Genomic DNA, 27404 nt, shown 5'->3' with positions numbered 1-27404 from the left:
GTAGACGTTGTTGCAGTCTATTGCTCTCACAACTCATCTGCTCAGGAAACACGGTTGGATCCTGAACCTTCCAAAGTCACATTTGTAGCCGACAAGGAGATTGTCTTTTCTGGGGATAATCCTTGACACGGAAGTGCAGAGGGTATTTCTGCCGGAGAGAGCGTTGGTGATTCAAGCAATGGTCCGGGATGTCCTGAAGCCAGCCCGGGTATCGGTTCATCAGTGCATTCGTCTTCTGGGGAAGATGGTTGCCTCCTACGAGGCTCTTCAGTATGGAAGGTTTCATGCTCGGTCGTTCCAGCTGGATCTCCTGGACAAGTGGTCGGGACCTCACCTACACATGCACCTGAGGATACGTCTATCGCCGAGAGACAGAATTTCACTCCTCTGGTGGCTGCAAATGTCTCACCTTCTGGAGGGCCGCAGGTTCGGGATTTAGGACTGGATCCTTCTAACCACGGATGCAAGCCTCCGGGGCTGGGGCGCAGTCACTCAGGAAGAAGCCTTCCAAGGAAGATGGTCAAACCTGGAATCCAGTCTTCCAATAAACATTCTGGAAGTAAGAGCCGTCTACAACGGTCTTCTCAAAGCGGCTCATCTTCTGCGAGATCGAGCCATTCAAGTACAGTCTGATAATGTAACGATGGTAGCCTACAAAAACCGACAGGGCGGAACGAAGAGGAGAGCTGCAATGTCAGAGGTAACAAGAAATATCCTCTGGGCAAAAAATCACGTGTTGGCGCTGTCAGCAATCTTCATTTCGGGAGTAGACAACTGGGAAGGGAACTTCCTCAGCAGACACGATCTCCATCCCGGAGAGTGGGGCCTCCATCCGGAGGTGTTCACGGAGGTGACAAATCTTTGGGGTGTACCTCAAATAGACATGATGGCCTACTGTCTCAACAAGAAGCTTCGGAGGTACTGTTCCAGGTCGAGAGACCCACAAGCAGTTGCGGTGGACGCCCTGGTGACTCCGTGGGTGTTCCAGTCAGTGTACGTGTTTCCTCCACGTCCACTCATTCCAAGGATTCTAAAACTCCTAAAGAGAACAAGAGTTCAGGCGATCCTCATTGCCCCGGACTAGCCAAGAAGTGCTTGGTACGCAGATCTTCTGGATCTACTGCTGGAAGATCCAAGGCCTCTTCCGCTTCGGGAGGACCTGTTACAACAGGGGCCGTTCGCTTATCAAGACTTACCGCGGCTACGTTTAACGGCATGGAAGTTGAACGCCAGATATTAGCTCAGAAGGGCATTCTGAACAAGGTTATTCCTACCCTGATACAGGCTAGAAAAGAAGTAACGTCTCAGCCTTACCATCACATTTGGAAGAAGTATGTCTCTTGGTGGAATCCAAGAAGCTTCCTACGGTGGAGTTTCAACTGGAACGGTTTCTCCTCTTCCTGCAAGCAGATGTGGCTATGGGTCTGAGGTTGGGATCCGTAAAGGTCCAGAATTCGCCCCTATCCATTTTCTTCCAGAAACTACTGGCTACCCAGACTTTTTTGAAAGGGGTTCTGCACATCCAGCCTCCCTTTGTGCCTACGGCACCCTGGGATCTTAACGTGGTGTTACAGTTCCTCCAATCAGATTGGTTCAAGCCTCTACCGGAGGTTGAGGTCAAGTTTCTCACGTGGAAGGCTGTCACTTTGTTGGCCTTAGCTTTTGTTAGACATGTGTCAGAGTTGGTAGCTTTCTCTTGTAAGAGCCCCTACTTGATCTTCCATGAAGATAGGGTTGAGCTCCGGACACGTCAGCAGTTTCTTTCTAAGGTCGTGTCGGCTTTTCATATTAATCAACCTATTGTGGTGCCAGTGGCAACTGACTCCTCAATTACTTCAAAGTCTTTGGATGTGGTAAGGGCTCTGAAAATCTATGTGAAGAGGACTGCTCGTCACAGAAAATTGGACTCTTTGTTTGTCCTGTATGATCCAAAGAAAATTGGGTGTCCTGCATCTAAGCAGACGATCTCTCGCTGGATCTGGTTCACAATCCAGCATGCGTATTCTACGGCAGGATTGCCGTGTCCAAAATCTGTTAAGGCCCACTCTACTCGTAAGGTGGGCTCTTCCTGGGCGGCTGCGTGGGGTGTCTCGGCTTTACAACTTTGCCGACCAGCTACATGGTCGGGGTCGAACACGTTTGCTAAGTTCTAAAAGTTCGATACTTTGCCCTCTGAGGACCTGAAGTTTGGCCAATCAGTTCTGCAGGAGCCTCCGCACTCTCCCTCCCGTTCTGGGAGCTTTGGTACATCCCCATGGTACTAATGTGGACCCCAGCATCCTCTAGGACGTAAGAGAAAATAGGATTTTAATTACCTACCGGTAAATCCTTTTCTCGTATTCCGTAGAGGTGCACATTTTTCCTGCAGAATTCCGTTTTATCTTTTTACACAGGTTCTCATGTGTTAAGATGTTCACAGCCTCCTTGGCCAGTCTAGAGCAATGAGAATTGCTCGAACCCTTGCTCTTCTGATGATCTTGAGAACTTTTTGTATTAGTGGAAGTGGAGGGAACAGATACACCGACTGAAAACCCCCACTGGGTCACCAGTGCATCCACTGCTATTGCTTGTGGGTCTCTCGACCTGGAACAATATTTCTGAAGCTTCTTGTTGAGACGTGATGCCATCATATCTACTTGAGGAACGCCCCAACGATCTGCTACCTCTGCAAAGACTTCTGGGTGGAGGCCCCATTCTCCTGGATGGAGATCGTGTCTGCTGAGGAAGTCTGCTTCCCAGTTGTCCACTCCCGGAATGAAAATTGCCGACAGAGCTTTTTGCATGTCTTTCTGCCCAGGGGAGTATCTTCGTCACCTCTGCCATTGCCGCTCTGCTTTTTGTTCCACCCTGGCGGTTTATGTAAGCTACTGCCGTTACATTGTCTGACTGGATCTGTATGGGACGACCTTGAAGAAGGTGTGCCGCTTGATGAAGGCTGTTGTACACAGCTCTCAATTCCAGAATGTTTATGTGAAGGAGTACTTCTTGACTTGACCATCGTCCTTGGAAGCTTTCCCCTTGCGTGACTGCTCCCCAACCTCGGAGGCTTGCATCTGTGGTCACCAGGATCCAAGTCTGAATCCCGAACCTGCGTCCCTCCAGGAGGTGAGAACTTTGAAGCCACCACAAGAGTGAAATACTGGCTTTTCCTCCGGTGTATGTGTAGGTGCGATCCGGACCACTTGTCCAGTATGTCCCATTGGAACACCCTGGCGTGGAATCGGCCAAATTGTAGAGCCTCGTAGGCCGCTACCATCTTCCCCAGCAGGCGGATGCACTGATGAATCGATACGCATGCTGGTTTTAAAACTTGTTTGACCATCCTCTGGAACTCCAGAGCCTTTTCCACCGGTAGGAATACTTTCTGTGCTTCTGTGTCCAATATCATTCCCAGAAATGATCACCTCATTGTGGGTTCCAATTGTGATTTTGGAAGGTTTATGATCCAACCGTGCTGTTCAAGCACCGTCAGGGAAAGTGCAATGTTCTGCACTAGTGTCTCCCTGGATCTCGCTTTTATGCGGAGATCGTCCAAGTATGGGATGACATTGACTCCTTTCTTGCGAAGAAGAACCATCATCTCCGCCATCACCTTGGTGAATATTCTCGGAACCGTGGAGAGCCCGAAAGGCAATGTTTGTAACCAGAGCCGGCCCTAACCAATATGATGCCCTAGGCAAGATTTTGGCTGGTGCCCCCCTAGCACCACCGCTGGTTCCGCCTCTGACCTTGCACCTCTTTCCCGGCACCATCACCCCTCACCCATAGCAGTCCTTATTTTGGGGTTTGTACCCCCTATATTTTAAATAGGAACAGTTCGCACATTTGGCGCACAGCCCAAAAAGGGGTGTGATTTTGATGGCAAGGGGCATGGCCACACAATAGTGACCCCAATTCCAATTACGCCACACAGTACTGCAACTTTATTCACATTTGATCATGCAATAGTGTCCATAATTCATATTACATCCCACAGTAGTATCACTTTACTTTATAAACGTTACTCCTCACAGTAGAGCCCCTTATTCACATTACATCACACTGAATTGCTCCTTATTCACATTACACCACACCCTATTGCTCTTTATTCACATTAGATGACACAGTAGTGTCCTTTCTATACGCAACGCCACATAGTAGAGCACCTTATACACATAATGCCACACATTAGTAATGCATTTATACACATAATTCCACACAGTAATGCCCCTTACACATATGAGACACATTATTAATGTCCTTATAAACATAATGCGCCTTAAACATAATGACAACCTTTATTAATGCCCTTTTACACATAATGTCCCTTACACATATGCCGCACATTATTAATGCCTTTATACACATAATGACATGTATAGTGCCCCCTACACATTTGCTGCACATTATTAGTGCCCCAATACACATAATGACACATATACAGTAGTACCCTGTTACACATATGCTGCACATTATTAATGCCCTTATACACGTAATGACACACAGTGCCCCTTACACATATGTTGCACATTATTAATGCATTTTTACATGACACACATAATGCTCCTTACACATATTCCGAACACTACAGCACAACCAACCCACTCACATGCACACAGCACTCACACTGCCACTAACACTGTGACCTCTGCCTCTGCTTGGATACAGATGTGTCCTCACAAATCTTGCATCAATGCTAACGTCGGGCACCTTTTTTTATGAAAATGCATCTTATTTGCAATGCATTTGTATGTGGCTAGGATGCACAAGCAGCTTCTGCTGATTAAAATGATAAGCTGCATGCCTATATACTGTGTGAGACTGTGGCTGTATCTGCATATGAAATGCTACACACAGAATATAGGCATGCCGCATATCATTTTAATCAGCAGAAGCTGCTGATGCCCCTAGGCATATCAAATGCCCTAGGCAATTGCCTAGTTTGCCTATAGCTATGGCCGGCTCTGTTTGTAACTGGTAGTGGCAGTACTGCACCGCAAACCTCAGGTATGCCTGAATTGGCGGATAGATGGGAACATGTTAATAAGCATCTTTGATGTCCATCAATACCAGAAATTCCTATTCCTCCAAGCTGGAGATCACCGCTCTCAGGGATTCCATCTTGAATTTGAACCTTTTCAAATAAAGGTTCAGAGTCTTTAGGTTTAAAATCGGTCTGACCGAGCCATCCGGTTTCAGCACTACAAACAGGCTTGAATAAAACCCTTTTTCCTGTTGTGACACAGGAACTAAGGAAATTACGTTGTCTTGACATAATTTCTGTATTGCGTTCAGCACTTTTGCTCTGTCCTGAACAGAAGCTGATTTGAAAAATCGGCATGGGGGAAGGTCCTGAAATTCCAATTTGTACCCTTGGGATACTATCCGTGATACCCAAGGATCCAGATCTGAGTGAACCCAGACCTGGCTGAAAGACAGTAGACGTGCCCCCACCAGATCGGTTTTAGCAGAAGTGGCTGTTGACTTCTGCTCCTGCGAGCCTGATGGTGGTGTAGATTTTTTTTTACCTCTTCCTGGACCTCTTCCTGCAAAGAAGGGGGTACCCTCTGCCTTTCTGGACTTGTTGGGCCGAAAGGATTGCATCGTATGAGAATGAAATCCTTTCCTAGGTGGAGCAGCTGCAGAAGGCAGAAACACTGACTTGCCTGATGAAATCATGGCATCCAGCTTGTCTGGGTTTCTCCATTGTAAGGAAGCGCCTCAATATTCTTTTTTTAAATTTTTTATTCCGCATCAGCATTCCATTGGCGGATCCACAGCGCCCTGCGGGCTGAAATTGCCACAGCGGAGGATCTTGAACTCAGCAACCCAATATCCTTCATAGCTTCAACTAAGTAACCTGCAGCATCTTTGATATGGCCGAGAGTTAGGACTATTCCATCCCTGTTAACTGTGTCTACCCACGCACACGCAATGGTGGGCCTGAGCACCGTTCCGTTAGCCGTATATATGGATTTTAGGGTTGTTTCTAATTTACGGTCAGCTGGATCTTTTAAAGAGGCTGAACCAGGGGCAGGCAAAACTATTTTCTTAGACAGCCGAGAAACTGAGGTGTCTATCATTGGGGGTGTCTCCCATTTGTGCCTGTCTTCCTCAGGGAAAGGGTACGCTACACGTATCCTTCTGGGAAGGGTAAATTACTTCTCTGGGTAGCCCAGGATTCTTCAAAGAACGCATTCAAATCCTTTGAAGGAGGAAAAGTCACAACCTGCTTTTTATTTAATTTAAAATAATCCTTTTCCTCAGAGACCAGTGTTGTTTCAGGAAACTCCAACATGTCCTTTATAGCGACTATCATACATTGTATGCTTTTGGCTAATTTGGGGTCTACTCCTCTCAAATACCCAGTGTCGACATCAGTGTCGGAATCTGTGTCTGTGTCCCCTTGCATTATCTGGGCCAGAGACCTTTTCTGGGAACTGGATGGGACCCGAGTGGATGATATGGAGGGGTCAGTATTAGTAAACAGTGCGTCCTCCACAGACTGCCTCCAATATTTAGTCTGTTGTCCAGACTCAGAATTTCTTTGCAAGCATTGACATATTCTTTTGCAACATTCTCACCCACTCCGGCTCCTTCTGAGAGGGAAGGGCCACCACATTACCCTCTTGTGCATCTAAAATGGGTTCTTTCTGGGAAGAATCCTCCCCAATGTCTGACATGTTACAACTTGTACACACACACACACACACACACACACACACACACACACACACACACACACACACACACACACACACACACACACACACACACACATCATATATATATATATATATATATATATATATACAGGTTGAGTATCCCATATCCAAATATCCGAAATACGGAATATTCCGAAATACGGACTTTTTGGAGTGAGAGTGAGATAGTGAAACTTTTGTTTTTTGATGGCTCAATGTACACAAACCTTGTTTAATACACAAAGTTATTAAAAATATTGTATTAAATGAACTTCAGGCTGTGTGTATAAGGTGTATAAGAAACATAAATGAATTGTGTGAATGTACACACACTTTGTTTAATGCACAAAGTTATAAAAAATATTGGCTAAAATGACATTCAGGCTGTGTGTATAAGGTGTATATGAAACATAAATACATTCTGTGCTTAGACTTGGGTCCCATCACCATGATATCTCATTATGGTATGCAATTATTCCAAAATACGGAAAAATCCCATATCCAAAATACCTCTGGTCCCAAGCATTTTGGATAAGGGATACTCAACCTGTATATATTTATATATATTTATATATATATTGGTTAAAAATGAACGGCACTCACTGTCCATACAATCATATATACTGTATATATATATATATATATATATATATATATATATATATATATATATATATATATATAAAAGTATCCACGTTACCGGCACTCCACACATATAATAATGCCCAGGTGCCCTCCAGCCAGTCAGCTATTATATCCAATATAAATGGCGGCACTCACACGGGACTTTCAGCTCCAGAAATCAAGAGTCAGCAGCTTTATATTGTGTTAACATTTCAGTTATATTACCTTTCGTCAGAAACAGGTTGTTCTGACGAAAGTTAATATAACTGAAACGGTAACACGATATAGAGCTGCTGTCTCTTGATTTCTGGAGCTGAAAGTCCCGTGTGAGTGCCGCCATTTATAATATATATATCTCCTATATATTAGCCTTGTTACTCTGTGCCTGGCCCTCTAACGCAGGGCGGAGTCACAGCGATGGGCGGAGTCACAGATCTGGCCAATTATATAGGAGAGGGATAAGAAACACCCAGCCCATGATTCACTTTCTCTGGTGTCCCAGAATGGCTGCAGCCACGGGACACTGAGGCACAGCGCTCTCCCTGTCCGGCGGTCTGCCCCGGGGCACAGCTCTCCATGCGCAGCCCCTCTCTGCACCATGCTGCAAGGGGGACTGCTCAGCTGTGTGACCCGGAGATCAGGGCCAGCGGTGGCGGTGGAGCAGAGCACGCTGCAGCTGTGTGGGGAAGTGACGGCCTCGGGGGATGCCGGGCCACTGTTTCTCCTGACGGAGACGCTGGGGAGCAGAGGAGGCAGCGGCGGCGGAGCTGAATGTGCTGCTGCTGCTGCTGTGGGAGAAAGTGACTCTCTCAGGGCCTTCGGTGGATAGAGACACAGAGGAGCGGAGCAGGAGGTGGTAGCGGTGTCGAGCATACTGCAGCTGTGTGGGGAAGTGCCAGCCCATGGGAATGCCGGGGCCCAGCACAGACACAAGTGGTGAGTGCGGACAGGAGTGCAGTCGCTGTGTCTGCATATGTCCATGCTGTACAGACCAGTATGTGTGTGCATATGTGTGTGTATAGGACCCCGTCCCCCACCCGCGGCAACCCCCGCAACAGCCCCTCCACCACCCGCGGAACCTCCTGACCCCCTCCCCCATCTGCCACACCACCGCACCTGACCCTCTCCCACCCACACCACCCATGCTTCTCCCCCCCACACGGCACCTCCCAACCCCCTACCCCACCAGCAGCACCCCCCCACTCCCTCACCCGTGGCATCCACGCACCCCCACACCTGTGCCCCTCCACCACCTGCAGCACCTCCGGACTCCCTCCCCCATCCACACCTCCCCCCCCCCCCGCCCCGCTACCAGCCCCTTCTCCACCTGCACCGCCTTCGGAACCCCACCCCCAACAGCCCTGCACCTGCCCACCCACCACACCCCGTCCCCTCCACTATTCGCACCGCTCCGGACCCCCTCCCCCATTCACGGCCCCCCCTTAAGCACCTCCCGACCCCCTCACCCATCCGCGCACCCCCCCAGCAACCCTCCTCCACCCGAAGCATCTACAGACACCCTCCCCCGCACCCGTCCCTTCCCCACCCGCACCACCCACCCCTCCCCCACCCTCTGCACCCCCACAACCGCCCCTCCCTTACTGCCCTCGGACCCCGTCCCCCACCCACGCCAACCCCCGCAACTGCCCCTCCACCACCCGCAGCACGTCCTGACCCCCTCCCCCATCCGCCACACCTGACCCTCTCCCACCCGCACCACCCATGCTTTCCCCCCCCACACACGGCACCTCCCAACCCCCTGCCCCACTTGCAGCATCCACGCACCCCAGCACCTGCCCCTCCACCACCCGCAGCACCTCCGGACCCCCCCCTATCCACAGCACCCCCGCAACCAGCCCCTTCTCCAGTCGCAGCTCCTTTGGAATCCCTCCCCCGTCCCCAACAGCCCTGCCCCTTCCCCACCCACCACACCCCCTCCCCTCCACTATTTGCACCGCTTCCGGACCCCCTACCCTGTTTGCAGCCCCCCAGCACCTCCCGACCCCCTCACCCATCCGCGCACCCCCCCTATCAACCAAGCCTCCACCTGTAGCATCTATAGACACCCTCCCCCACACTGCAGCAACCCCCGCACCGTCCCTTCCCCACCCGCTCCATCCACCCCTCCCCCACCCTCGGCATCCCTACAACTGCCCCTCCCCTACCGCCCTCGGACCCCGTCCCCCACCCACCCCAACCCCTGCAACTGCTCCTCCACCACCCGTGGCACCTCCTGACCCCCTCCCCCCATCCGCCACACCACCACACCTGCCCCTCTCTCACCCGCACCACCCATGCTTCTCCCCCCCACACGGCACCTCCCAACCCCCTACCCCACCTGCCACTGCAGCACCTTTGGGCCTCGACTCCCATCCACCGCACCCCAGCAACCAGCCCCTTCTCCACTCGCAGCGCCTTCGGAACCCCTCCCCCATCCCCAACAGCCCTGCACCTGCCCCTCCCCAACCCACCACACCCCGTCCCCTCCACTATTCGCATCGCCTCCGGACCCCCTCCCCCGTTCGCGGCACCCCCCCAGCACCTCCCGACCCCCTCACCCATCCGCGCACCCCCCCAGCACCTCCCGACCCCCTCACCCATCCGCGCACCCCCCATCAACCCCCCTCCACCCGAAGCATCTACAGACACCCTCCCCCACACCGCAGTAACCCTCGCACCCGTACCTTCCCCACCTGCGCCACCCACCCCTCCCCCATCCTCAGCACCCCCACACCCGCCCCTCCCCTACTGCCCTCGGACCCCATCCCCACCCGCGGCAACCCCCGCAACTCCCCCTCCACCTCCCGCGGCACCTCCTCACCCACTCCCCTATCCGCCACACCACCGCATCTGCCCCTCTCCCACCCACACCACCCATGCTTCTCCCCCCCATACGGCACCTCCCAAACCCCCTGCCCACCTGCAGCACCCCCCCTCCCCCACCCGTGGCATCCACGCACCCCTGCACTGGCCCCTCCACCACCCGCAGCACCTCCGGGCCCCATCCACCGCACACCTGCAACCAGCCCCTTCTCCACCCGCAGCGCCTTCGAAACCCCTCCCCCATCCCCAACAGCCCTGCACCTGTCCCTCCCCCATCAGCCACACCCCCTCCCCTCCACTATTTGCACCGCCTCCAGACCCCCTCTCCCATTTGTGGCCCCCCCAGCACCTCCCGACCCCCTCACCCATTCGCGCACCCCTCCCATATCAACCCCCCTCCACCCGTAGCATCTACAGACACTCTCCCCCACGCCGCAGCAACCCCCGCCACCCACCCCTCCCCCTCCCTCGGCAACCCCACAACAACCCCTCCCCTTCCGCCCTCGGACCCCGTCCCCAACCCGCAGCAACTCCCTCCACCACCCCTCCACCACCCTCGGCGCCTGCCGGACCCCATCCGCAACACCTTCGCACCTCTCCCTCTCCCACCCGCGGCACCCATGCTCCTGCTCCCCACACGGCACCTCCCAACCCCCTACCCCACCAGCAGCACCCCCCCTCCCCGACCCATGGTATTCACGCACCACCGCACCTGCCCCTCCATCCACCCGCAGCACCTCCCAACCCCCTCACCCATCCACCCAACCCCCACAACCAGGCCCTTCCCTACCCACAGCGCCTTCGGAACCCCTTCCCCCATCCTTAACAGCCACGCTCCTGTCCCTCCCCCACCCGCACCACCTCTGGACCCCCTCCCCCATCCACTGCCCCCCCCTTCCCCCCCACTGCAGGTAGAGGCCACGGATCTTCGATCAGCATCTCGAGAAGATCCGCGTACCAGGCCCTTCGCGGCCAGTCTGTAGCATTGAGTATTGTTTGAACCTTTTCCCTTTTTATTCAATTTATAATTCTTGGGATCAGAGGAAGTGGAGGAAACACGTACACCAGGTGGTAGACCCACTGCTTGTGGGTCTCTCGACCTTGAACAATACCGCTTGAGCTTCTTGTTGAGTCGAGAAGCCATCATGTCGATCTGTGGATATTCCCACCGCCATGTCAACCACTGGAACACCTCCGGGTAAAGGCCCCACTCTCCCGGGTACAGGTCGTGTCTGCTGAGGAAGTCTGCTTCCCAGTTGTCTACTCCCGGAAGACTGCCGACAAGGCCACGGCGTGTTTTTCCGCCCAGAGGAGAATTATTGACACCTCTGACACTGCTGCTCTGCTTTTCGTTCCGACCTGTTGGTTTATGTACGTTACCGCTGTTACATTGTCCGACGGGACTTGAATAGCCTGATTCCAAAGTAGAGATGAGGCCTGCAGAAGGGCGTTGTAGATAGCCCTTAGTTCCAGGATGTTTATTGGAAGGACGACTTCCTGACTTGATCATCTTCCTTTAAACTGCACCCCCTGCTCCTGGGTGACTGCTTCCCAACCTCTGAGGCTTGCGTCTGTGGTTAGCAGAATCCAATTCTGAATCCCGACCCCTCAACGAGGTGAGAAGTCTGTAGCCACCACAGAAGGGAGATCCTGGCTCTTGGCGACAGACGGATCCTCTGGTGCATGTGAAGATGCGATCCGGACCATTTGTACTATAGATCTAGCTGGAAGGACCTTGCATGAAACCTTCTGTACTGAAGTGCCTCGTAAGAGGCCACCATTTTCACCAGAAGGCGAATGCACAGATGCACCGAGATCCGGGTTGGCTTCAGGATAGCCTGAACCATCGACTGGATTACCATAGCCTTCTCCAAGGGAAGGAACACTCTCTGAGACTCTGTGTCCAGTATCATTCCTAGGAAAGGAAGCCTCTGTGTCGGTTCCAGGTGAGATTTTGGTAAGTTCAGAATCCGCCCATGATACAGGAGTAGTCTGTTTGAGAGGCCAATGCTGTCCAACAACCACTCCCTGGACGGTGCCTTTATCAGAAGATCGTCCAGGTACGGAATTGTGTTTACTCCCTATTTCCAGAATAGAAACATCATCAACTGCCATTACTTTGGTGAACACTCTCGGTGCCGTGGACAGACCAAATGGCAGGGCCTGGAACTGGTAGTGACAGTTCTGCAGTACAAACCGTAGATAAGCCTGATGAGGCGGCCAGATCGGAATGTGAAGGTACGCATCCTTGATATCCAGAGACACTAGGAATTCCTCCTCCTCCAGACCTGAGATCACCCCTCTCAGAGACTCCACCTTGAATTTGAACACTCGTAAGTACGGGTTCAATGACTTGAGGTTCAGAATCGGTCTTACCGAACCGTCCGGTTTCGGTACTACAAACAAGATGTAATAATGCCCCTTGTTTTACAGATGAGGTGGAACTGGAACAATGACCTGAGTCTGTACCAGTTTTTGAATGGCGTCCTGTTTAGTTATACTTGCCTCTTGTGAAACTGATAAGCCTGATTTGAAGAATCTGTGAGGTGAGAGCTCCTGGAACTCCAGTCTGTAGCCCTGGGAAATAAGATCTATGACCCAGGGATCCTGGCACGAAATTGTCCAGATGTGACTGAAGAATTTTAGTCGGGCTCCCACCTGTCAGTCTTCCAGGCATCGTGGTTCACCGTCATGCTGAAGGTTTTGAGGAAGAAGAGCTTGAACTTTGTTCCTGTGAACCGGCAGTTGCTGGTTTGCGTGGTTTACTTCTAGCGCCTCTGGAGATCCATTTGTCTAGTTCATCTCAAAATAAGGCCACTCCTGTGAAGGGTAGGCCTTCCACGCCTTTCCTGGAGTCCACGTAGGCAGTCCACTGGCGTAGCCATAAGCTCCTGCGTGCTGACACTGCCATAGCAGTGGTGTGTGCATTAAGCAAGCCTATTTCTTTTATGGCTTCCACCATAAAGTTTGCAGAGTCCTGTATATGTTGCAGGAGTAAAATAATCTCCCCTTTAGGCAAGGTATCTAACCCCTCAATTAGGTTACCCGACCATTTGGCAATGGCTCTTGTAATCCACCCACATGCTATAGTGGGTCTCTGGGTCACCCCAGCAGCTGTATACAAGGATTTGAGTGTGGTCTCAATTTTACGATCAGCCGCGTCTTTCAGGGAGGCTTTACCCGGGACAGGCAATACAATGTTTCGTGACAGCCTGGATACTGATGCATCCACTATAGGTGGATTTTCCCATTTTTTCCTATCCTCAGGAGGAAAGATAAAGATGATAGCAACCTTTTAGGGATTTGAAATTTCCTAGCAGGATTAACCCACGATTCTTCAAACAGTGTATTTAGTTCCTTTGCCACAGGAAAAGTGGCTGAAGATTTCTTTTTTTTATATTAAAATAAGATTACTCACTCTCCTCTATCACCTTATAAGGGATATGCAGAACTTCTCTGATAGCCTCTGTGAGAGCCTCTATTTCCTGTGACAGAGTACCCTCCCCCATCTCTGAGTCCACCTCCCCCTCCTCCATGTCTGACCCCTCATCATCAGAGTCAGACTGCAGGATATGGGCCAAAGTACGTTTTTGCGGACAAATGGCAGGGGACTGAGACGCTGGTTTGGGTACTGAGTCTCATTTCCTAAACTCAGTCATAGATTGACTTAAGTATTGCGTCTCTTTCTCATTGCAGGACAATTTAGTAGAAATGTTGAAAATAATTCCCTTAATGGAGTCCAGCCATGCTGGCTCTGCCTCGCTAGCCTGGGAAGGGACACTACATTGAGTACACACTAGTGAACCCCCTGGAGAAGAGGAACACTGTGCCTTACATGAAACATACTCTTTGCCTGACATACTGTAACAGTGACAGCACACACACAGGGAAAGATTAAATGCACAATTAACCCACAAAGAGCCCTTCCAGGAAGACACAGAAACAGAATGGAGCCAGCCCACGGCGCCTTGACCACTAATGTCAAGTTTAGCCGGGTCACAGACTAATCTAGATTAGGTACTTAGTACACTAATAACTGCTCCCCCCCTGGTATGACCCACTGGTACCGCTGAGGTAATCTGGAGTCTCTCCGGAGGAGCTGCGCGTCCCTGTCAGTCAGCGTCTGTGTTAGCTGTAGAGGGAAAATGGTGCTGGTGAGCTGCTGGATTCGCTGATAATGAAGCCCCACCCCTTAAATAGCGCGCAGTCTTCCCGCTCTTTTTTATACTGGCTGTTTGTGTCTGAGTGCATAAAATGGAGACAGACTACTTTTATGGCTTTGTTGCCAGTCTGGGTACTGTGTCCGCTGTTCAGCGTCTGTGTCCTTATACAGCGGGAGACGCAGTCCACACCGTTTAGAAGCCGTGCGTCTCTGTACCCTCATGCCGCCTTAATGGCTGGCGACCCGCTAACCGGGACGCCAGCTTAGTACTCACCACTCTTCTTTCTTCTGGCTGTGTTAGGGGTGGCGGCGTGCTGCGGGAATGTACGTTCGACATGGTGGGGCTTGCGAATAGTTCCCTCAGGAGCTAGTGTCCTGACAGTGGGGAACGGGACCATTAACCCTTCAAGAGGTTGGGCCGTTCCCCCCCCTAAGTCCCACGAAGCAGGCAGGCTGGTGCCATCCAGTCCTGCCTGAAAATAACAAACATATAAAATAAATGCAGAAAACTCTTCAGGAGCTTCCAGAGACGTGACCGGCTCATCCGGGCACATTTTCTAAACTGAGTTTGGTAGGAGGGGCATGGAGGGAGGAGCCAGCGCACACTATCAAATTCTTAAAGTGCCCAAGGCTCCTAGTGGACCCGTCTATACCCCATGGTACTAAATGGATTCTCAGTATCCCCTAGGACGTAAGAGAAACAGATTAATCTAAGTGTTCCCTTGGTTTAATTAGCTAGGCACATACATGGCACAGATACAATGCAATATGGTGGATTTCCGATCTTTTATTTAAATTATACTATATTATATGGGACGGACCGGACAGACAATATTTGACAGCACATTGTCAGGTGCTATGGAACTTTGCAGACATACAGTACAAGTAGGGTTAAACTCAGTGTCATAAGCTAGAGAAGAAGCAAAAACAAAGCTTTATTAAAGATACCTATGGTGCAAAACTAAAATACTTGAATAGCTTTAGATGTCTATCAGCATACTTACTGTGCAAGAAACACACTGCTTTTTTGTGATGCTTGTCCTCATTAATTACCTTCCTTATAGGAGTCAGCAGGATACCTGTAATATATACATATAAGTGTTTACTTTGACAAATTGGAAAAGAGTCACATAGTGCTGTTTGCTCAATTAATTGTCCTAAAAGGATTGGTATGGGATCCCAGCGGATGGAATGCCGGCGGGCACAATACTGACGCCGGCATCTCGATATCCACGATCCCGACAGGGGTGAGGTAAGTATTCTACTACTACCCCCCCAACTCCCCTAACCCTAACCTCTCCCCTTAGTGCCTAACCCTAACCTCCCCCATTAGTGCTTGAACCTATCCCCCTCCCCTTTCTGCAGCCTAACCCTCCCCCATTAACACCTAATCCTACCCGGTTATGGCTAACTTTAACCCCCCTCCACTGCGCAGCCTAGCCCTAACCTCCTCCCCAGGTGGCGCCTATACCTACCCCCCCCCCCTCCCCCATCTCCCCTGAAACCAAACCCTAACCGACCTTTGGGATGCCAGCTGTCGGCATACCGTCGTATAGATGCTGACCTGCTCGGGATACCGGCATCGGTGTTCAAACAGCTGTTGAGATTACGGCATCAGTATTTTGGCTGCCGGGATACCGACTGCTGGGATCCTGAACGTATACCATTTTAAATTAGCCGCCGGTCCGTCAGCCAATCAGAGCTTGCGCCTCCGAACTGTGAGCTTTGACGAGCTGATGAACCCACGGCTTCAGGCACGGGGCCGCTGGAGACGAGAGTGAGGGGCAGGAGAGGCACACGCTGCGCTCTCCTCCCCTCACAGAGAGCAGCGGCAGCAGCAGGAAGGGCGGCGGTGGTGAGCAGCTCCACAGGGGGCATGTGGATCTAGCACTGTGGCGGGCACGTGTATCTGGCACTCTGGGGGGCACGTGTATCTGGCACTGTGGGGGGCACGTGTATCTGGCACTCTGGGGGGCACGTGTATCTGAAACTGTGATGGGCATGTGTATCTGGCACTATGGGGAGCACGTGTATCTGACACTGTGGGGGGCACATGTATCTGACACTGTGGGGGGCACGTGTATCTGACACTGTGGGGGGCATGTGTATCTGGCACTGTGGGGGGGCATGTGTATCTGACACTGTGGGGGGGGGGCACGTGTATCTGGCACTGTGGTTGCATATTAAGTGTATCTGACACTGTGGGGGTATATAATGTGTATCTGGCACTGTTGGGGGCATATTATGTGTATCTGGCCCTGTGGGGGCATATTATGTGTATCTGACACTGTGGGGGCATATTATGTGTATCTGGCACTGAGGGGGCATATAATGTGTATCTGGCACAGTGTGAGCCTTTGTGTATCTGGCACTGTGGGGGCATATTATGTGTATCTGATACTGGGGGCATATTATGTCTATCTGACATTGTGGGGGCATATTATGTGTATCTGACACTGTTTGGGCATATTATGTGTATCTGGCACTGTGGGGGGCATATTATGTGTATCTGACACTGTGGGCATATTATGTGTACCTGGCACTGCACTGCCGGGGGCATATAATGTGTATCTGGCACTGCACTGCTGGGGGCATATAATGTGTATTTGACAATGTGCGGTCTTATGTGAATTTGACAATGTGGGGTCATATAATGTGTATCTGACACTGTGGGGGCATATTATGTGTATCTGACACTGGGGGCATATTGTGTGTATCTGGCACTGCACTGTTGGGGGCATATTATGTGTATCTGGCACTGTACTGCTGGGGGCATAAAAAACAAGAATTTACTTACCGATAATTCTATTTCTCATAGTCCGTAGTGGATGCTGGGGACTCCGTAAGGACCATGGGGAATAGCGGCTCCGCAGGAGACTGGGCACATCTAAAGAAAGCTTTAGGACTAACTGGTGTGCACTGGCTCCTCCCCCTATGACCCTCCTACAAGCCTCAGTTAGGATACTGTGCCCGGACGAGCGTACACAATAAGGAAGGATTTTGAATCCCGGGTAAGACTCATACCAGCCACACCAATCACACCATATAACCTGTGATCTGAACCCAGTTAACAGCATGATAACAGAGGAGCCTCTGAAAGATGGCTCACAACAATAATAACCCGATTTTTGTAACAATAACTATGTACAAGTATTGCAGACAATCCGCACTTGGGATGGGCGCCCAGCATCCACTACGGACTATGAGAAATAGAATTATCGGTAAGTAAATTCTTATTTTCTCTAACGTCCTAAGTGGATGCTGGGGACTCCGTAAGGACCATGGGGATTATACCAAAGCTCCCAAACGGGCGGGAGAGTGCGGATGACTCTGCAGCACCAAATGAGAGAACTCCAGGTCCTCCTCAGCCAGGATATCAATTTTGTAGAATTTTACAAACGTATTTGCTCCTGACCAAGTAGCTGCTCGGCAAAGTTGTAAAGCCGAGACCCCTCGGGCAGCCGCCCAAGATGAGCCCACCTTCCTTGTGGAGTGGGCATTTACAGATTTTTGGCTGTGGCAGGCCTGCCACAGAATGTGCAAGCTGAATTGTACTACAAATCCAACGAGCAATAGTCTGCTTAGAAGCAGGAGCACCCAGCTTGTTGGGTGCACACAGGATAAACAGCGAGTCAGATTTCCTGACTCCAGCCGTCCTGGAAACATATATTTTCAGGGCACTGACAACGTCTAGCAACTTGGAGGCCTCCAAGTCCCTAGTAGCCGCAGGCACCACCAATAGGTTGGTTCAGGTGAGACGCTGAAACCACCTTGGGGAGAAACTGAGGACAAGTCCTCAATTCCGCCCTGTCCGAATGGAACATCAGATAAGGGCTTTTTTAGGATAAAGCCGCCAATTCTGACACGCGCCTGGCCCAGGCCAGGGCCAACAGCATGACCACTTTCCATGTGAGATATTTTAACTCCACAGATTTAAGTGGTTCAAACCAATGTGACTTTTGGAACCCAAAACTACATTGAGATCCCAAAGTGCCACTGGAGGCACAAAAGGAGGCTGTATATGCAGTACCCCTTTTACAAACGTCTGAACTTCAGGGACTGAAGCTAGTTCTTTTTGGAAGAAAATTGACAGGGCCGAAATTTGAACCTTAATGGACCCCAATTTCAGGCCCATAGACACTCCTGTTTGCAGGAAATGTAGGAATCGACCCAGTTGAATTTCCTCCGTCGGGCCTTACTGGCCTCGCACCACGCAACATATTTTCGCCAATTGCGGTGATAATGTTTTTGCGGTTACATCCTTCCTGGCTTTGATCAGGATAGGGATGACTTCATCCGGAATGCCTTTTTTCCTTCAGGATCCGGCGTTCAACCGCCATGCCGTCAAACGCAGCCGCGGTAAGTCTTGGAACAGACAGGGTCCTTGCTGGAGCAGGTCCCTTCTTAGAGGTAGAGGCCACGGATCCTCCGTGAGCATCTCTTGAAGTTCCGGTTACCAAGTCCTTCTTGGCCAATCCGGAGCCACGAATATAGTGCTTTCTCCTCTCCATCTTATCAATCTCAGTACCTTGGGTATGAGAGGCAGAGGAGGGAACACATACACTGACTGGTACACCTACGGTGTTACCAGAGCGTCTACAACTATTGCCTGAGGGTCTCTTGACCTGGCGCAATACCTGTCGAGTTTTTTAATCATGTGGACGACTTCTGGATGAAGTCCCCACTCTCCCGGGTGGAGGTCGTGCTGAGGAAGTCTGCTTCCCAGTTGTCCACTCCCGGAATGAATACTGTTGACAGTGCTATCACATGATTTTCCGCCCAGCGAAGAATCCCTGCAGCTTCTGCCATTGCCCTCCTGCTTCTTGTGCCACCCTGTCTGTTTACGTGGGTGACTGCCATGATGTTGTCCGACTGGATCAACACCGGCTGACCTTGAAGCAGAGGTCTTGCTAAGCTTAGAGCATTGTAAATGGCCCTTAGCTTCAGGATATTTATGTGAAGTGATGTATCCAGGCTTGACCCTAAGCCCTGGATATTCCTTCCCTGTGTGACTGCTCCCCAGCCTCGCAGGCTGGCATCCGTGGTCACCAGGCCCCAGTCCTGAATGCCGAATCTGCGGCCCTCTAGAAGATGAGCACTCTGCAACCACCACATGATGGATACCCTTGTCCTTGGTGACAGGGTTATCCGCTGATGCATCTGAAAATGCGACCCGGACCATTTGTCCAGTAGGTTCCACTGGAAAGTTCTTGCGTGGAATCTAACGAATGGGATTGCTTCGTAGGAAGCCACCATTTTTACCCAGAACCCTTGTGCATTGATGCACTGAGACTTGGTTCGGTTTTAGGAGGTTCCTGACTAGCTCGGATAACTCCCTGGCTTTCTCTTCCGGGAGAAACACCTTTTTTCTGGACTGTGTCCAGGAACATCCCTAGGAAACAGAAGACAAGTCGTCGGAACCAGCTGCGATTTTGGAATATTGAGAATCCAATCGTGCTGCCGCAACACTACCTGAGATAGTGCTACACCGACTTCCAACTGTTCCCTGGATCTTACCCTTATCAGGGAATCGTCCAAGTAAGGGATAACTAAAATTCCCTTCCTTCGAAGGGATATCATTTCGGCCATTACCTTGGTAAAGACCCGGGGTGCCGTGGACCATCCCTACGGCAGCGTCTGAACTGATAGTGACAGTTCTGTACCATAACCTGAGGTACCCTTGGTGAGAAGGGTAAATTTTGACATAAAGGTAAGCATCCTTGATGTCCCGAGACATCATGTAGTCCCCTTCTTCCAGGTTCGCAATCACTGCTCTGAGTGACTCAATCTTGAATTTGAACCTCTGTATGTAAGTGTTCAAAGATTTTAGATTTTAGATTTAGAATCGGTCTCACCGAGCCGTCTGGCTTCGGTACCACAATAGTGTGGAATAATACCCCGTTCCCTGTTGCAGGAGGGGTACCTTGATTATCACCTGCTGGGAATACAGCTTGTGAATGGCTTCCAAAACTGCCTCCCTGTCAGAGGGAGACGTCGGTAAAGCCGACTTTTGGAAACGGCGAGGGGGAGACGTCTCGAATTTCAATATGTACCCTTGAGATATTACCTGAAGGATCCAGGGGTCTACTTGCGAGTGAGCCCACTGCGCACTGAAATTCATTGAGAACGGGCCCCCACCGTGCCTGAGCTTGTAAGGCCCTAGCGTCATACTGAGGGCTTTGCAGAGGCGGGAAAGGATTTCTGTTCCTGGGAACTGGGTAATCTCTTCAGCCTTTTTCCTCTCCCTCTGTCACGAGCAGAAAAGAGGAACCTTTTGTCCGCTTGCCAACAAAGGACTGCGCCTGATAATACGGCGTCTTATTTTGAGAGGCGACCTGGGGTACAAACGTGGATTTCCCAGTTGTTGCCGTGGCCACCAGGTCTAAAAGACCGACCCCAAATGTCCCCTTTTCAAAGGCAATACTTCCAAATGCCGTTTGGAATCCGCATCACCTGACCATTTTACTGGTAGAATTGGACAACGCACTTATACTTGATGCCAGTCGGCAAATATTCCGCTGTGCATCATGCATATATAGAAATGCATCTTTTAAATGCTCTATAGGCAATAATATACTATCCTTATCTAGGATATCAATATTTCCAGTCAGGGAATCCGACCATGCCAACCCAGCACTGCACCTCCAGGCTGAGGCGATTGCTGGTCGCAGTATAACACCAGTATGTGTGTGAATACATTTTTGGATACCCTCCTGCTTTCTATCAGCAGGATCCTTAAGGGCGGCCATCTCATGAGAGGGTAGAGCCCTTGTTCTTACAAGCGTGTGAGCGCCTTATCCCCCCTAGGGGGTGTTTCCCAACGCACCCTAACCTCTGGCGGGAAAGGGTATACAGCCAATACTTTTTAAGAAATTATCAATTGTTATCGGGGGGAAACCCACGCATCATCACACACCTCATTTTATTTCTCAGATTCAGGAAAACTACAGGTAGTTTTTCCCTCACCGAACATAATACCCCTTTTTGGTGGTACTCGTATTATCAGAAATGTATAAAACATTTTCCATTGTCTCAATCATGTAACGTGTGGCCCTACTGGAAATCACGGTTGTCTCTTCACGGTCGACACAGGAGTCAGTATCCGTGTCGGCGTCTGTATCTGCCATCTCAGGTAACGGGCGCTTTAGAGCCCCTGACGGCCTATGAGACGCCTGGACAGGCACAAGCTGAGTAGCCGGCTGTCTCATGTCAACCACTGTTTTTTATACAGAGCTGACACTGTCACGTAATTTTCAACAGTACATCCACTCAGGTGTCGACCCCCTAGGTGGTGACATCACTGTTACAGACACTCTGCTCCGTCTCCACATCATTTTTCTCCTCATACATGTCGACACAAACGTACCGACACACAGCACACACACAGGGAATGCTCTGATAGAGGACAGGACCCCACTAGCCCTTTGGGGAGACAGAGGGAGAGTATGCCAGCACACACCAGAGCGCTATATATATATACAGGGATAACCTTATATAAGCTTATATAAGTGTTTTTCCCCTTATAGCTGCTGTATGTTTTAATACTGCGCCTAATTAGTGCCCCCCTCTCTTTTTTTAACCCTTTCTGTAGTGTAGTGACTGCAGGGAAGAGCCAGGGAGCTTCCCTCCAACTGAGCTGTGAGGGAAAATGGCGCCAGTGTGCTGAGGAGATAGGCTCCGCCCCCTTTACGGCGGCCTTATCTCCCGTTTTTCTGTATATTCTGGCAGGGGTTAAATGCATCCATATAGCCCAGAAGCTATATGTGATGTATTTTTTTGCCATGTAAGGTATTTTTATCATGTTTTATTGCGTCTCAGGGCGCCCCCCCCAGCGCCCTGCACCCTCAGTGACCGGAGTATGAAGTGTGCTGAGAGCAATGGCGCACAGCTGCAGTGCTGTGCGCTACCTTATTGAAGACAGGAACGTCTTCTGCCGCCGATTTTTCCGGACCTCTTCGCTCTTCTGGCTCTGTAAGGGGGCCGGCGGCGCGGCTCCGGGACCCATCCAAGCTGAGCCTGTGATCGTCCCTCTGGAGCTAATGTCCAGTAGCCAAGAAGCCCAATCCACTCTGCACTCAGGTGAGTTCGCTTCTTCTCCCCTTAGTCCCTCGATGCAGTGAGCCTGTTGCCAGCAGGTCTCACTGAAAATAACAAACCTAAACTAAAACTTTCACTAAGAAGCTCAGGAGAGCCCCTAGTGTGCACCCTTCTCGTCGGGCACAGAAATCTAACTGAGGCTTGGAGGAGGGTCATAGGGGGAGGAGCCAGTGCACACCAGTTAGTCCTAAAGCTTACTTTAGATGTGCCCAGTCTCCTGCGGAGCCGCTATTCCCCATGGTACTTACGGAGTCCCCAGCATCCACTTAGGACGTTAGAGAAATAAGAATTTACTCACCGGTAATTCTATTTCTCGTAGTCCGTAGTGGATGCTGGGGACTCCGTAAGGACCATGGGGAATAGACGGGCTCCGCAGGAGACTGGGCACACTATAAGAAAGATTTGGTACTACCTGATGTGCACTGGCTCCTCCCTCTATGCCCCTCCTCCAGACCTCAGTTAGGATACTGTGCCCGGAAGAGCTGACACAATAAGGAAGGATTTTGAATCCCGGGTAAGACTCATACCAGCCACACCAATCACACCGTATAACTCGTGATATTAAACCCAGTTAACAGTATGAAATATAACTGAGCCTCTCTACAGATGGCTCAACAATAACCCTTTAGTTAGGCAATAACTATATACAAGTATTGCAGACAATCCGCACTTGGGATGGGCGCCCAGCATCCACTACGGACTACGAGAAATAGAATTACCGGTGAGTAAATTCTTATTTTCTCTGACGTCCTAGTGGATGCTGGGGACTCCGTAAGGACCATGGGGATTATACCAAAGCTCCCAAACGGGCGGGAGAGTGCGGATGACTCTGCAGCACCGAATGAGAGAACTCAAGGTCCTCCTCAGCCAGGGTATCAAATTTGTAGAATTTAGCAAACGTGTTTGCCCCTGACCAAGTTGCAGCTCGGCAAAGTTGTAAAGCCGAGACCCCTCGGGCAGCCGCCCAAGATGAGCCCACCTTCCTCGTGGAATGGGCTTTCACTGATTTAGGATGCGGCAATCCAGCCGCAGAATGCGCCAGCTGAATTGTGCTACAAATCCAGCGAGCAACAGTCTGCTTAGAAGCAGGAGCACCTATTTTGTTGGGTGCATACAGGATAAAAAGCGAGTCAGTTTTCCTGACTCCAGCCGTCCTGGAAACATAAATTTTCAAGGCCCTGACTACGTCCAGTAACTTGGAATCCTCCAAGTCCCTAGTAGCCGCAGGCACCACAATAGGTTGGTTCAAGTGAAAAGCTGATACCACCTTAGGGAGAAACTGGGGACGAGTCCTCAATTCTGCCCTATCCATATGGAAAATCAGATAAGGGCTTTTACATGACAAAGCCGCCAATTCTGACACACGCCTGGCCGAAGCCAAGGCCAATAACATGACCACTTTCCACGTGAGATATTTCAGATCCACGGTTTTAAGTGGTTCAAACCAATGTGATTTTAGGAAACTCAACACCACATTGAGATCCCAAGGTGCCACAGGAGGCACAAAAGGGGGCTGAATATGAAGCACTCCCTTTACAAAAGTCTGAACTTCAGGCAGTGAAGCCAGTTCTTTCTGGAAGAAAATCGACAGAGCCGAAATCTGGACCTTAATGGAACCCAATTTTAGGCCCATAGTCACTCCTGACTGTAGGAAGTGCAGAAAACGACCCAGCTGAAATTCCTCTGTAGGGGCCTTCCTGGCCTCACACCACATAACATATTTCCGCCAAATGCGGTGATAATGGTTTGCGGTTACTTCTTTCCTGGCTTTTATCAGCGTAGGAATGACTTCCTCCGGAATGCCCTTTTCCTTTAGGATCCGGAAATCAACCGCCATGCCGTCAAACGCAGCCGCGGTAAGTCTTGGAACAGACAGGGCCCCTGCTGTAGCAGATCCTGTCTGAGCGGTAGAGGCCATGGGTCCTCTGTTAACATTTCTTGAAGTTCCGGGTACCAAGCTCTTCTTGGCCAATCCGGAACCACGAGTATCGTTCTTACTCCTCGCCTTCTTATTATTCTCAGTACCTTTGGTATGAGAGGCAGAGGAGGGAACACATAAACCGACTGGTACACCCACGGTGTCACTAGAGCGTCCACAGCTATCGCCTGAGGGTCCCTTGACCTGGCGCAATATCTCTTTAGCTTTTTGTTGAGGCGGGACGCCATCATGTCCACCTGTGGCCTTTCCCAACGGTTTACTAACAGTAGGAAGACTTCTGGATGAAGTCCCCACTCTCCCGGGTGTAGGTCGTGTCTGCTGAGGAAGTCTGCTTCCCAGTTGTCCACTCCCGGAATGAACACTGCTGACAGTGCTAGTATGTGATTTTCCGCCCATCGGAGAATCCTTGTGGCTTCTGCCATCGCCACCCTGCTTCTTGTGTCCCCTGTCGGTTTACATGGGTGACTGCCGTGATGTTGTCTGATTGGATCAGAACCGGCTGGTTTTGAAGCAGGGGCCTTGCCTGACTTAGGGCATTGTAAATGGCCCTCAGTTCCAGAATGTTTATGTGTAGGGACGACTCCTGACTTGACCAAAGTCCCTGGAAATTTCTTCCCTGTGTGACTGCGCCCCAGCCCCGAAGGCTGGCATCCGTGGTCACCAGGACCCAGTCCTGTATGCCGAATCTGCGGCCCTCTAGAAGATGAGTACTCTGCAGCCACCACAGTAGAGACACCCTGGTCCTTGGAGACAGGGTTATCAGGTGATGCATCTGAAGATGCGATCCCGACCACTTGTCCAAGAGGTCCCACTGGAAGGTCCTTGCATGGAACCTGCCGAATGGAATTGCTTCGTATGAAGCCACCATTTTTCCCAGGACTCGTGTGCAGTGATGCACCGATACCCGTTTTGGTTTTAGGAGGTCTCTGACTAGAGATGACAGCTCCTTGGCTTTCTCCTGCGGGAGAAACACTTTTTTCTGTTCTGTGTCCAGAATCATCCCCAGGAACAGTAAGCGTGTGGAAGGAACCAGTTGTGACTTTGGAATGTTTAGAATCCAGCCATGCTGTTGTAGCACTTCCCGAGATAGTGCTACTCCGACCAGTAACTGCTCCCTGGACCTCGCCTTTATTAGGAGATCGTCCAAGTACGGGATAATTAAAGCTCCCTTTTTTCGAAGGAGTATCATCATTTCTGCCATTACCTTGGTAAACACCCTCGGTGCCGTGGACAGTCCAAATGGTAGTGTCTGGAATTGGTAATGGCAATCCTGTACCACAAATCTGAGGTACTCCTGGTGAGGAAGGTAAATTGGGACATGCAGGTAAGCATCCTTGATGTCCAGGGATACCATGTAATCCCCCTCGTCCAGGCTTGCAATAACCGCCCTGAGCGATTCCATCTTGAACTTGAATCTTTTTATGTATGTGTTCAAGGATTTCAAATTTAAAATGGGTCTCACCGAACCGTTCGGTTTCGGTACCACAAACAGTGTGGAATAGTAACCCCGGCCTTGTTGAAGTAGGGGTACTTTGACTATCACCTGCTGGGAATACAGCTTGTGAATTGCCTCTAGTACAGCCTCCCTGCCCGAGGGAGTTGTCGGTAAGGCCGATTTGAGGAAACGGCGGGGGGGGAGGCGCCTCGAATTCCAGCTTGTACCCCTGAGATACTACTTGAAGGATCCAGGGATCCACCCGTGAGCGAACCCACTGATCGCTGACATTTTTGAGGCGGCCCCCCACCGTACCTGGCTCCGCCTGTGGAGCCCCACCGTCATGCGGCGTATTTGGAAGAAGCGGGGGAGGACTTTTGTTCCTGGGAACCTGCTGCGTGGTGCAGCCTTTTTCCCCTTCCTCTGCCTCTAGACAGAAAGGACCCGCCTTTTCCCCGCCTGTTTTTCTGGGGTCGAAAGGACTGTACCTGATAATACGGTGCTTTCTTAGGCTGTGAGGGGACATGGGGCAAAAATGCTGACTTCCCAGCTGTTGCTGTGGAAACAAGGTCTGAGAGACCATCCCCGAATAACTCCTCACCCTTATAAGGCAAAACTTCCATCTGCATCCCCTGTCCACTGCCGAGTCCATAAGCCTCTCCTAGCAGAAATGGACAATGCACTTATTCTAGATGCCAGCCGGCAGATCTCCCTCTGTGCATCTCTCATGTACAAGACTGAGTCTTTTATATGCTCTACAGTTAGCAATATAGTGTCCCTGTCCAGGGTGTCAATATTTTCTGACAGAGAATCTGACCAAGCAGCAGCAGCACTGCACATCCAGGCTGAAGCAATAGCTGGTCTCAGTATAACACCAGTGTGTGTATATATAGACTTTAGGATAGCCTCCTGCTTTCTATCAGCAGGTTCCTTTAGGGCGGCCGTATCCGGAGACGGTAGTGCCACCTTTTTAGACAAACGTGTGAGCGCTTTATCCACCCTAGGGGGAGTTTCCCAACGTGACCTATCCTCTGGCGAGAAAGGGAACGCCATTAGTAATTTTTTTGAAATCACCAATTTTTTATCAGGAAAAGCCCACGCTTCTTCACACACTTCATTTAATTCTTCAGATGGGGGAAAAACTATTGGCAGTTTTTTCTCCCCAAACATAATACCCTTTTTTGAGGTACCTGGGTTTATATCCGAAATGTGTTAAACCTCTTTCATTGCCTCAATCATGCAACGAATGGCCCTAGTGGACATTAAATTTGACTCATCGTCGTCGACACTGGTATCAGTATCCGTGTCCACATCTGTGTCTGCCATCTGAGGTAGTGGGCGTTTTAGAGTCCCTGATGGCCTTTGAATTGCCTGGGCAGGCACGAGCTGAGAAGCCGGCTGTCCCGCATTTGGCATGTCGTCAAATTTTTTATGTAAGGAGTCGACACTTGCACGTAATTCCTTCCATAAGTCCATCCACTCAGGTGTCTGCCCCGCAGGGGGTGACATCACATTTATAGGCATCTGCTCCGCCTCCACATAAGTCTCCTCATCAAACATGTTGACACAGCCGTACCGACACACCGCACACACACACAGGGAATGCTCTTAAAGGAGACAGGACCCCACAAAAGCCCTTTG

The 27404-nt window shown here is 50.7% G+C and overlaps 1 protein-coding gene across 7 annotated transcripts in view; it reads right to left on the bottom strand.

Annotated features, from left to right (window-relative positions):
* The window catches only part of TERB1 (telomere repeat binding bouquet formation protein 1), a 569128-nt gene that overhangs the window by 35342 nt on the left and 506382 nt on the right, over positions 1 to 27404 (bottom strand). For all 7 annotated transcript variants that reach the window (XR_010189500.1, XM_063945551.1, XM_063945548.1 and 4 more), the window contains one exon: positions 15297 to 15371. Coding sequence is in view for 6 of the 7 variants with exons in the window: in XM_063945551.1 (XP_063801621.1) it covers positions 15297 to 15371 (75 nt within the window). In the remaining variant the exon portion in view is untranslated. The remainder of the gene's footprint in view (positions 1 to 15296; positions 15372 to 27404) is intronic.

The sequence above is a fragment of the Pseudophryne corroboree genome, chromosome 11 (assembly GCF_028390025.1).
Source record: "Pseudophryne corroboree isolate aPseCor3 chromosome 11, aPseCor3.hap2, whole genome shotgun sequence".
NCBI lineage: Eukaryota > Metazoa > Chordata > Amphibia > Anura > Myobatrachidae > Pseudophryne > Pseudophryne corroboree.
The sequence above is the reverse complement of the archived record's forward strand: the minus strand, read 5'-3'. Positions and strand labels throughout refer to the sequence as shown.